This window comes from Protomyctophum parallelum, assembly GCF_964188405.1.
Source record: "Protomyctophum parallelum genome assembly, chromosome: 19".
Lineage (NCBI taxonomy): Eukaryota > Metazoa > Chordata > Actinopteri > Myctophiformes > Myctophidae > Protomyctophum > Protomyctophum parallelum.
In genome coordinates, this window is record NC_139717.1 from 16427483 (window position 1) to 16440144 (window position 12662).

The following is a 12662-nucleotide window of genomic DNA, read 5'->3' on the forward strand; positions in this document are numbered from 1 at the left end:
GAGAGAGGGATTCAAACTATGACGAAACATGTCCGTCGACTACCTTTTTTTCACTGAGGAAAACGAAATAGCAGGCAACAGTGCAGCACTGTCTCTCTCTCTGTTTCTGGCAAACAGCGCCCCTACTGGTACTCAAACCGGTGCTCATTGACCAACACATAGGTGAACACGCACGGACATTGCTGTCCGGGGCGACTGTGGCTCAAGAGGTAGAGCAGGTCGTCCAATGATCCATGGGTCGGCGGTTCAAATCCCGGCTCCTCCTGGCTACATGTCGAAGTGTCCTTGGGCAAGACACTGAACCCTTAAGAGCTTTTTATTGAATGCCAAAGTGCACCGTTTCAGTCTTTCGATGAAGGTCGAAAGACTAAAACGTTGCATTATTGACATTAAATAAAACGCTCTGGAACCAGCAAGTGGCAGTGTGCTGGTCTCCCTCCTTCTCCTACACAGATGACTGAAACTAAATTAAGTTTCATTCCAAAGACTATGACTAAAACAAAAAAATCTGTCAAAAACAACAGTGGGTGCAGTGCGGAGCAGGGGGGGGACATCCCACGTAGTAGTGTGTTGTGTATTGTTTTTAATTATTTCACTGCCAACTATCTCGTAGTTTCCCTCTACACCGGCCCGCTGCCAACTAACGAGATGTCCTGTAGATTGTCCTGTATCTAGTATAGATAATGCTAACATAAGCCATATGTTTCTTACAATGGAGGTCTGCGAGCCGGGAAACCAGATGTGAAAGAGTTGTAATTTGCTCAAATCCTGGCGGCACAAGCCAACTACCATCTGTGGCCACATGGGACCAGTGGAAGAGTTAAAGGAACGTGCATTGTGTTTGTTTTTCTCTCAGTTCTCTCTCTCTCTCTCTCTGAGACCCTTTTGCCACCACGGCAAACCAAAACAGGTGTGTTGAATTTCAGACGGGTGCAATCTTGTGTAAACATCAAAGGGAACCGTCAGGGGGAATAGGGGGAAAGTAAGACATGAGGCAAAGAGTCAGAGAACAAAGTTATGAGGCTGCGCTGCGGCAGAAAGGGCTGCAAGAAATGTCAAGAGAAACATAAAAGAACGCATGGACATCAAGTAGAGAGAGTGAGGAGAGAGTCAGAAGGCAGAGACCTTGGGAGCTTATGGTCTGACAAATGTGTAACTGTTGTGGAGAGAGTGCAGTCAGATGAAGGCTTCCTGGAGCCAGTGATGGACAGCAACACACCGAGCAGAGCTACGGTATACGTTCACATTTGCCAAGGCCCAAAAAGCAGCCCACGATACAATCAGACCATATACGGCTGGAGAGTTTCAAGATGCGGTCCTTTCAATAGATCATCACTCTAGCTGATTAATCCCATAAAAGCCCCCCCCCCCCCCGACGGCCACAGTGATTTAGCCTTAGATGACACGAGGACTGCTCCTGTTTGATCCGTTTACACTCGGCAGAGCCATTTATCTATCAAAACAAATTAAACAATATTTCATCGTTTATTTTGCGTCCATCCATTTAAATGGGATAACCCAAAGAAGCCAACCAAAGAAGCCAACGCAGGCCGACTCGGTTAGCAAAAAAAAACAAAACAACCGGACATATTAGACATTTACGGGTCACTTTGGTAGCACTTGGTAGAACAGAGAACAATGTCCTGGCCATAGATTTAATGCCTAGCCAACAACATTAAACAAATGGCAACACATCTATCTTGCCTAAGAGACAGAACCACAACAACATGCTGCTTCTCAGATCCAAGGAGAAGGGCATTTCCATTTGTGGAGTCTTTCTCAAAATGATGGCGGGAAGTGGAGACTTGTGCCAACTGGCTTCAGAAACACAGTCTACAGTACATAGCGTTATTGCTGCTGGCATTGGCTTGCCTTACAGTACCTTATGAAACCCTGCTGCCTCATTCCATCTGATATGTTCTTTCCACATTTCTCTTTTTGAGTGGTGCACCCACTCCTACAGACAGGTATGTGTGTCCCTGCCCTGGCTGTGTCCGAGCACGGAAATAGCATTTGGTTGGTTTTCACTGTTGTGCAGCCTAACATGCACACGCACACGTACAGTACAGTACAGTACAGTACAGTACAGTACAGTACAGTACAGTACAGTACAGTACAGTACAGTACAGTACAGTACAGTACAGTACAGTACAGTACAGTACAGTACAGTACAGTACAGTACAGTACAGTACAGTACAGTACAGTACAGTACAGTACAGTACAGTACAGGGACCCCTGGGGACCCCCACATGGTAACTCTGTCATTTCTCGACCGTTTCGGACACAGGGCGGCTCACCGGAACCGGGCCGACCACTCACTTCACACGGGTGTGATTTTATATCTCTAGAGATGTTTTCGAAACAAATACGCTTGACTCTACTCTTTCCCACCACTAAGTATTTCAAAATGGCAACTCTGAAATCCTACGATGACATGCACTTAAAACAAGAGGTGGCAGAACGATTATCACTCACAGTGAGTGAGTGGGTGAGTGAAATAATTATACAGTGGGCGCTCTATTTTTCCCCATTTTCACATTGCAAATGACAACTTGTCTTCTCTGTCAAAGCTAGTGTGACTAAAGACTAAAGCAGGATACGTTCAACATGAAGTCATTTCAAATTATGAATTTACCATAGAAAAATAAGCACCAATTACTAATTTCCAACAAAACACAGTAGGAATATTCTTATGCACGGATCATAGTATTGCCGTTCTGACTACCTATGAACCTTTTTCTTATGCTGGTGAAAAATGTTGAACGTAGTATCTCCAGTCCTGTACGTTGGTTTTCAATCCTTTTCATATCAAGATTATTTATTCAGCAATTGAGCCACGGACCACCATTTTGTTGAGCCTTTCAGACCCAAAACTAAAGAATATTGTGTTATCGGTGGATAAGATTGTGTCCACAATTCCATGCTGTATTGATGTGTCACCATAGGAGAGATGACAGGCAAATGTTGATCAAAATAACAATTCTTCTACATTCTCTAATTGTGCAGACTTCTTCTCGTAGTAATGCAGATGTTTAACAATAATTTAACTCTTGAGAGCGTAAAAAAACTCTTAAAAAACTCTAAAAACCATTTGGTTACCAATAACTCGTCATTTAGCTGGGGACCACCTGGAACCCCCTCAAGGACCACCGGTGAACCGGTCAACGGATCACTGGTTGAGAACCACTGGCCTATCATATTACTCTAAACTGGACACCCATTAGAAACAGGTCAAAGGAGCAATGATAACAGGCATCGTGGCACAAAATACAGTATGTGTTTATTGTGTTATCACAACATTCATAATGTTGACCAGCTTCAATTCGGTAATAATATTTGCAAGCTATAGCAATCCCGTCTCTTTTCAAATAGGAAACAGACCACCTAGGAGACTCTGTCTGAAGCTATAGCCTCGGAAACCCAGACGTAAGCCAACTGTTAGTCTGACTTCAGATTTACTGCTCAGCTCTGCAACAGATGTGCCATAAATATGAGAATTGAATGGATTCTGTATCCAGTGGCACCAGGAGCTCAACAGATCGTCACAGACTGACCTATAGTTTGAGTTCACGGATTTAGAAAGAAGAAAGAACTGCATACTCCGACTTCTTTCTGTTCATAAAGCTCTCTGGATTATACACAGACCTTCAGCTTCCTGTGGACAGCCCAAGCAAGGCCCATGGGTGGGGGGAGGGGGGGGAGAGAGAGAGAGAGAGAGAGAGAGAGAGGACATGCCAGGGGGAGAGAGGACAGGCGAGTGGAGAAAAGGGATAAAAAAAGACGGTAAAATAGTCCTATATTTCTCCAGGTCTCCATTTCCTCATGCCACGCTTTAAGGATTTCCACGATTCGCCACAATTTCTCTGCCTTTTAAGAGGCATTTATCAGGCAGACAGCATTGCTGGAGTAATTTTTCAGGGGCGGGAAGGAGAGAGGACCCACCGAGGTGGGAGGGAAGAGGAGGAGAGAGGACCCACCGAGGTGGGAGGGAAGAGGAGGAGAGAGGACCCACCGACGTGGGAGGGAAGAGGAGGAGGAGAGAGGACCCACCGAGGTGGGAGGGAAGAGGAGGAGAGAGGACCCACCGAGGTGGGAGGGAAGAGGAGGAGGAGAGAGGACCCACCGAGGTGGGAGGGAAGAGGAGGAGAGAGGACCCACCGAGGTGGGAGGGAAGAGGAGGAGAGAGGACCCACCGAGGTGGGAGGGAAGAGGAGGAGAGAGGACCCACCGAGGTGGGAGGGAAGAGGAGGAGGAGAGAGGACCCACCGAGGTGGGAGGGGAGAGGAGGAGAGAGGACCCACCGAGGTGGGAGGGAAGAGGAGGAGAGAGGACCCACCGAGGTGGGAGGGAAGAGGAGGAGAGAGGACCCACCGAGGTGGGAGGGGAGAGGAGGAGAGAGGACCCACCGAGGTGGGAGGGAAGAGGAGGAGAGAGGACCCACCGAGGTGGGAGGGGAGAGGAGGAGAGAGGACCCACCGAGGTGGGAGGGAAGAGGAGGAGAGAGGACCCACCGAGGTGGGAGGGGAGAGGAGGAGAGAGGACCCACCGAGGTGGGAGGGGAGAGGAGGAGAGAGGACCCACCGAGGTGGGAGGGGAGAGGAGGAGAGAGGACCCACCGAGGTGGGAGGGAAGAGGAGGAGAGAGGACCCACCGAGGTGGGAGGGGAGAGGAGGAGAGAGGACCCACCGAGGTGGGAGGGAAGAGGAGGAGAGAGGACCCACCGAGGTGGGAGGGAAGAGGAGGAGAGAGGACCCACCGAGGTGGGAGGGAAGAGGAGGAGAGAGGACCCACCGAGGTGGGAGGGGGGGGAGGAGAGAGGACCCACCGAGGTGGGAGGGAAGAGGAGGAGAGAGGACCCACCGAGGTGGGAGGGGAGAGGAGGAGGAGAGAGGACCCACCGAGGTGGGAGGGAAGAGGAGAGAGGACCCACCGAGGTGGGAGGGAAGAGGAGGAGAGAGGACCCACCGAGGTGGGAGGGGAGAGGAGGAGAGAGGACCCACCGAGGTGGGAGGGAAGAGGAGGAGAGCCGCGGAACGCGAGGGGAAGACTAGCCGAGCGCAATCCATCTGCGGCGTGGCAGCCCTTTGAGGGAATAGGAGACATAGACTCATACATACATGCACCTACGCCGCTCTCTGGGGGGTCACTTTGTTCATATACAAAGAGAGGGGAAAGCAGGAAGAACTGATAGATGGCAACAGGCACCAAATGCACTCAATAAATATAATGGACCACAATGCCCCTTTAGGCTAGTGGTTAAGATTTCAACGCAGGCTCGATTCCCGGGTGTTGCATACAGACAGACAGACAGACAACAAAGAAACAGGGCCACAGAAGTCTCAGTGGTTTTCAACCAGTGGTCCGGGGACCACCAGTGGTCCTTGTGGGGGTTCCAGGTGGTCCCCAGCTAAATGATGGTAACCAAATAGATCCTTATACTGTACATGTAGACACACATCTATTGAAACCAAATGGACCCGTACGGTTTCATTTAACACTCTCAAGAGTTACATCATTGTTAAACACCTGCATTACTTCATTTAGAAGTCTACAAGAAGTCTACACAATTAGGGAATGTAGAAGAATTGTTATTTTTGCCAACAGCATAATTATGGCATTGTGTGTCAACACAAATTATTCTTTAGTGTTGGGTCTGAGAGGCTAAATGTCATCCAAACGGTTGTCCGTGGCTCAAATGCTGAATAAATAATGCGCCTTGACATGAAAAGGGTTGAAAACCACTGGGTTAGCATAACCGAGAATGCGTACACACACACGCACGCCGACTTCTCCCTGCCTGCCTGGGGGGGGGGGGGTATGAATGATCTGCATAATGTTTGGCCAGTTAAACGGCGTTCCTCCGGGTGATTTATGGCCAGAACAGAGGTATAAATCAGGGCTTGTCACCATGGGGGCTGGTGGAGATCTATGGTCTGGGACTGGCACCAGTAAACACTGGGTAGACAGGTCAATAAACACATGACGTTCCTCATATGGTGTGTGGAGAGGAACGGACGTGGATGAGATCTCCTCCGACGCCAGGCCACTCGTCCAGTTGACACTGCATGTGACGCAGAACCACGGCATGTGACATTTATTTAAATCAAATTAACATCAGACTGGCCCATCGCGCCGCTAAGACCTTTTCTGAAAGCATAACGTATACCGACGAGGTTACGACCTTTTTTAGGCCCGACCCGAGTGTGCCGAATGCTATGCTTACGTCTCCATGTTGTCTCCCTCCAGCACCGTCTGGACGGGCAGGTAGCCCAGGCGAGGGTGTTTGGCAAAGTACTTCTTGGAGCGGAACTTGTTCTTCAGCACCTTGGTGAAGTCACGCATGTCCTCTCCCGATGTCGTCTGTGTCATGGTTTTGAGAGAGAGAGGGGGGGGGGGGAGAGCATTCATAATACTATGAGTACACTTTTTTCCCCCTGTGTAACACAATTTCAGTGCATTTTGTGCTAAAACAAAGCGCATGTTTTGCTAATGAGACAATTAGCAAAGTACATTTTCCTGGTGGTTTCTGCTTTCATGGCAAAAAAATAATTATCACAGTGGTCTGAAGAGAGAAAGAGAGAGAGAGAGCTCCAACAAGAGGAATCAGTGAAATGCGGGGTTGTTTTCTCAGAGCTGACAGATGTGGCTAAATGAAGAGACTCTAATGAGTTCACACATGCCTTATTAGTGTTCGCAGAGAACTTAATATGGCAGCTTGAGTGAACCGACAGCAACTATATATAGGGGAGAGGGAGCACGACATCGAGAGAGAGAGAGAGATAGAGGGGATACTGCACGTCAGTGCTTCTCAAAGTATAGGTTCCGGCGACCCCCCCAAGAGTCCGTGCGAGGGTTCCACTGGGCACCCCAGCAAAATGAGGGCTTAAATAATTTATATTTTCCAAGCTCACATCTTTTCAAAAGGGGATCCGTAGCCACATTACCCCATTGATGTGTATTTAAATATCAATTTCAGGGTCCTTGACAGCCACATAACAGCTAACACGTACAGTGAGTAGGCTTACGATGTTATTAATGCTGTAGACATTTTGGCTAAGCCACAGGTCAGCCAACAAAACGACGGGCCAAATGATTTCTGTACTCAAAGTGTTGAAATAATCTACACACACTTACACATAACTACAGTGATCTGTATGTCTGTGTTTTCAACACGACTCAGAGTGAATAAAAACAAAACAAAGAATAAAGCAATATTGTGGTCATAATGGCGATTAGAGAAAGACGATGTTATTACATGACCATTCATGAGTCTCATGGTGGCCGTTATATATTTTTGGAAATGTATTTTGGAAATACATCTGTTTATGTTTTGCAGTATCTGCCATGGTTCGTTATTCAATACATACTTTATACAGTTCGGGCATACAACTGGAATAGAATTCTGTTTTTGATGGATGTTAAATATTATTGTATTGTACTCTTGATTTTCCTCTGAGGAAATAAGCAGACACAATAAAAGGGAGGCGATAAAACGAATGTCGGTTGCTCGGCGGATGATATTGAAGAAAGAATTGACTCCTATATATACTGTATATACACTGTATATATATATATATATATATATATATATATATATATATATATATATATAATGTGAATAGGGCCTCACAAAGACAGCAAGATTGTCATCATGCTGTCATTTTATGGCTGACAGCGTTGGTACTAAAACTGTAAAAGCCATTAAAAGTTTGTGCTGTGAGTGAGATCATTTAATGTCTCAGAGAGTGTGGGAGAACATCAGGAACATCTCTTGAAGCAAGCTCTAAATAAAAATAAAACACCTTAGTTTCAAAGTGGGTATTTTGTGTCCTCAAATGAACCGCCCACGTTCCGGACTTGTCTGCAACTTTGCCAGGAACACCGGTAACGTCATAATTTCACAGCTGTGGCGGGTGGGCTTTAATTGAATTTTCTTGGAAAATATTAAACGAACTATAAACACAAACCAATTTCACCCACTTTTTTACTTGTAAAACTGTGATGTGACAACAAAGATGATTCTGAGGGGCCACATGCACCTTCACTTAATGCAGCCTGCAGGTCAATATCCAAATACTGATATATTATTGATTTCAGCTGTTACAAACAGGCAAACATGACCCGCTTTAATTACTTCAGCCTATATTAGTGGCTTCATGACTAGAATTACAATGTTATTGTCTTTTTTATGTCCAATGCATTTCTATTTAAGTTCATAACTTAAATGCATTTGAAATTAAATAACATTTTTACTTTTTGTGTGACATCAAAAAGCCAAAATACAAAACATAACAGAAACAGGAAAGCACTCTTGGGCATCTGACATGAAGTAGCTTGTCTGTCTCTCTGTATGTGTGCCATGTTCATTTAAGACCCCAATTTACCACCCTTTTTAATTCAAGCATTCGCCACTGTCTATCGCAAAGAGGTGAAATAATACTTTCTGGCAGACATTGCATATAAATAGCTCAAAGAGGTGTGAAGGCTTTCACTGTTTGCTCGTGTGAATCCAATTTAAGCCGTGGGGCTTGCTGAGAGAGTTGACCGTGAGGGAAATCAGCAATATGGTAGGGGAGAGAGAGAGAGAGAGAGAGAGAGAGAGAGAGATCCATTTTCGTCACCGCTAAACCCCTTATCCCTAAACTTCTTTGTCTTTTTTTACTATTTTGCAATAGTTAAAATGGCCAGTCTACAAGCTCACAACGTGTCAATGTAGATCAAAATAGTAAAAAAAAAGCAAAGAAGTTTAGGGATAAGGGGTTTAGCGGTGATGAAAATGGAGCCCAGAGTGTGTGTGTGTGTGTGGTAGGGACTTGGGAGGGGGAGGGCATTGTTGTCTCACTGTTGGCAGTGATAGAAATGTGTGTATGTTTTAATGGTTTGACTCAGACTGTTTCTCTTTTATGCTAGTCAGGTCTAGGCCAGACAAAGCCAAGTCAAACGTCAACCGATATACAGTAAACTGAGTAAAGGGTACATGCATTCATTCACACAGTGAAGATCCATCACAAGTTATGTTACTGTTACACACCGACACTGAAATGGAAAATCTGTTTTTGCGTGAGCAAATGCAGATGGGTAGAAGTTTGATATGGAAGTATGCGGTATATACGTAAACCAAATATTACAATACGGAAGGTGGAGGAGTGTGGGAACCCAGACACTTGCTGTTGAGAGTATGCCCTATACATGAGAAATAGGGATAAGCATTAACAAAACCCACCGCGATATGTTTGTGTGTGTGCTTGCCTGTGTGCACCTTCATTAATATGGATGAGGGCAGAGTGTGAGTGTGTTGAGCACAGATATGTGTTGAGCTGCAAAAAGCGTGTGTGTGTGTGTGTGTGTGTTTTACCGGTGTGCAGTACTCCACCATGGGGTAGTTCAGCTTGTGGCCCTTGGCCGTTCGCCCGGAGAAGAAGCAGTTCTGACACACATCATAGTTAAAATGCTTCAGACTGCGATACCTAGAGGGGGGGGGGGGGGGGGGGGGGAAGAGAGAGAGAGAGAGAGAGAGAGAGAGAGGTGCAATCTGTGTAGCTTCTGTCATCACAGCAGGCATACAGCATGTATTGTACAGTGGTGGAAAGAAACAAAGTACTTTTACTCAAGTACAATTAAGTAAATGCAACACTGCATCTCAGATCCACATTATTGTACTTCTACTCCACTACATTTATTTGAACATGTTAGTTGCTAGTTATTTTGTACATTTTGATTATTATACATTATTGGCCCATTTGAAAATATTTGTTATACATTTGAAAACTGCATAAAGAGTACTTTCTTTCTACTTTTGGTACTTAAAAAATTGATACATTTTGAATTCCGGAGTATTTCTATATACTTGCCGTATTGATACTTTTACTTAGATAAAACATTTGATGAGTACTGGTATTGTAAGTGTGTACAGTATATCACTCATCTTTACAGTACGACTAATCTACATTTTTCACTGTCCACGCACGCACACACATTCTTGACAGACATTCTAGATTTCCCAGCAAAACCCGTTTGTCAGTGTCCCAAAACAAAACGACCAACAGCAGCCAGGCAGGATGCCATTCAACAGCTAAATTGAGACATAAGGAATTCAAAGTACAATAGCTCATGTATTTTATCTCTCTCTCTCTCTCCCCTCCAGCCCTCCCAAGGTTAGCTGACTGATGAGTTACGAGAGGGAAGCCATACATCACATTGGGCGCAACATCGCACACTACAACTGGCACGTCAAACGCACCATTACCCACCGACGCATGGCATATTACTACACACGGGAGAGGGGGAGGTCCCTGATTCACCTTCACATTAGTAAAGAATGCCACGACTCCCTTTAATTAATGAGTTTATCCGGTAATTAACAGCCTCTTCCTCGTGACGGGATCCATATTAGTCGGCGTGCCGGTTGACAAGGGCGGGAGGGAGGGAGGGAGGGAGGGAGGGCGGTCCCCAGACCATGCAGAGTGCCTGCTCTGCATTTCGACCCCTCCCCGCCCGCCCTCCGCCTCTCTCTCTCTCTCTCTCTCTCTCTCTCCGCTCCGCTCCATCCATCCATCACTGACATCGCCGGTGGAGGCTCGTGCTTCGTCAAACGTCCGACTGCAGCCCACCACACAACGGCTGCGTCCCCCGCGCGTCGCCGCGCGGCGGACACAGCCGCCTCCATTATTTTCAATGAACCTATCGCACACCGGCTGCACCGGCTGGTCACGCCTCGCCTGCCGCACCGATGCACCGCTGTTCTATTTTCCAGGCGTTGCCGCGCGGCCTCCACCCGGCTATCCGTGGTCGTGGCAATGGAATATAGTCAACAAATCTCCCCAGCCGCGTGGTAGCGCGCCGCGTCCTGTTGGTGTTGCCGTGCGGCTATGGCGCGCGCCAATACTGTGCCGCGGCGGTCGCAGACGGTGTGTGTCGGGCTTGTGTTTTCCCCGAGATGGGGCGATCCGCGAGGAGACAACTCCCCACCCATACATCACTCCACACGCTTTATACCGTGATGCCATCATTCCCTGCCTCTTTTCTTTTTTTTTTTTTACGTGGATTTGATTTATTCACTTGTTGAATTTCATTGTATTGCATTCAGCCTTATGATTAGTGTCGTTTTAATATTGTAAAATGGTGCATATATATATTGTCTGGTAGAGTGTGTGTGTGCATGCATGTGCATGTGCATATGCATGTGCGTGTGCACGTGCGTGCGTGAGCGTGAGAGAGAGACAGAGCAAGTGAGAGAATGAATGACTTGAGTGTGTGTGTACCTCTCTGGCTCTCTGTTGCTGCCCAGTGCTGAGAATTTGTCTTTCAGCACTGGACAGCGACACTGCTCATATCAGGGTGCCAAATGCGAGCATGTGTGTGTGTGTGTGTATGTTAAGGCTGTACCCTAGCCCTTATTTTAGGACTCGAACTTCGGCAGGAATTTTCGAGTGAACATTCGGACCATTTGTTTCTAATTGATTAAAAAAATAACCGTCTCGATCAAAGCGCACAGCGCGTCTCCCCCGCTCTTTATCAATCTCTCTCGTCGTCTCTCCCAACACACACACACACACACACACACACACACACACACACACACACACAGGGACGAATTATTTTCTGTGCGTGTGTGTGATATAAAAAAAGCTAAAAGCTGCGCAGTTTACATCCACTCTCTCGGTTCTGCACTGCTGTACTGTAAGTATATAGCACTTTCGGTTCTGTCGAGGGCAGTGCAACACAGCGCAGCGAGAGAGAGAACAAACCTTTTTCTCAAATTGTGAGAGCACATTCTGCTCACATCAATGTAGGCTCGCGCCTGTTGTCTTTCTGTATCGTGGTTCCCTCGCTCGAGCAATGGATAGATCGCTCACCGTTTGGGGGCTGCGCACCGCGGGCCCCAAACGGTGAGCGATCTACCCTTTTCACCACAACGCATTGGAACGGGGATCATCGTAAAGTCGTCTCTCTGTGTGTGTGTGTGTGCGTGCGTGCGTGCGTGCGTGCGTGTGTGTGTGTGTGTGTGTGTGTGTGTGTGTGTGTGTGTGTGTGTGTGTGTGTGTGTGCGTGCGTGTGCGTGTGCGTGTGCATGCGTGTGCGTGTGCGTGTGTGTGCGTGTACGTGTACCGTATGTATGTCTATGTGTAATTCTCCTGATGGTATTTAGTCAGAGGCCTATCCGTTGCTGACATTTAGATAAATGTCTGCCCTCCAGAGCTGCCCTGGCCTTTCCGCTCAACCTAGAGAGAATACTGCAGGCACACACACACGTTTCTGCATCTCAGCTGGTTTCCGTGTAGACAGAATTTGCGCGAAGGCAAACAGCAAAGAGGTAAATGCCAAAGTCTTTCTGATCCTGAAACCCTTGATCTTTCTCTGTGCGTGCGTGCGTGCGTGTGTTTACCTGAAACCAACGATAGGACACTCTTTACAGATGTTACACTTGGCCTGGTGCTTGGCCGTCTCGGCCGCAGCCACTCGGTGCAGCACAGGCAGCCAGACCATGGACTGAGGCTCCAGACGCATCCAGTCCACAAAATGCCTGGGCTCCAGCTCCACCTTGTTGGTCACCTGGGAGGAGGAGGAGCAGGAGAGAGACAGTGGAGGCCCGGGAGTTACAATTGGTTGGTTGAACAGAGCACAGTCAAACACTTGGTCTAAAAGGAAAGTCTCTCTGTGTG

At 47.1% G+C, this 12662-nt stretch overlaps 1 protein-coding gene across 1 annotated transcript in view; it reads right to left on the reverse strand.

Annotated features, from left to right (window-relative positions):
• Nucleotides 1-12662, reverse strand: part of utrn (utrophin) — a 285060-nt gene that overhangs the window by 38232 nt on the left and 234166 nt on the right. Inside the window, 3 exon segments of the mRNA XM_083790820.1 lie at nucleotides 6224-6360; nucleotides 9356-9467; nucleotides 12386-12552. Coding sequence (XP_083646946.1) covers nucleotides 6224-6360; nucleotides 9356-9467; nucleotides 12386-12552 — 416 coding nt within the window.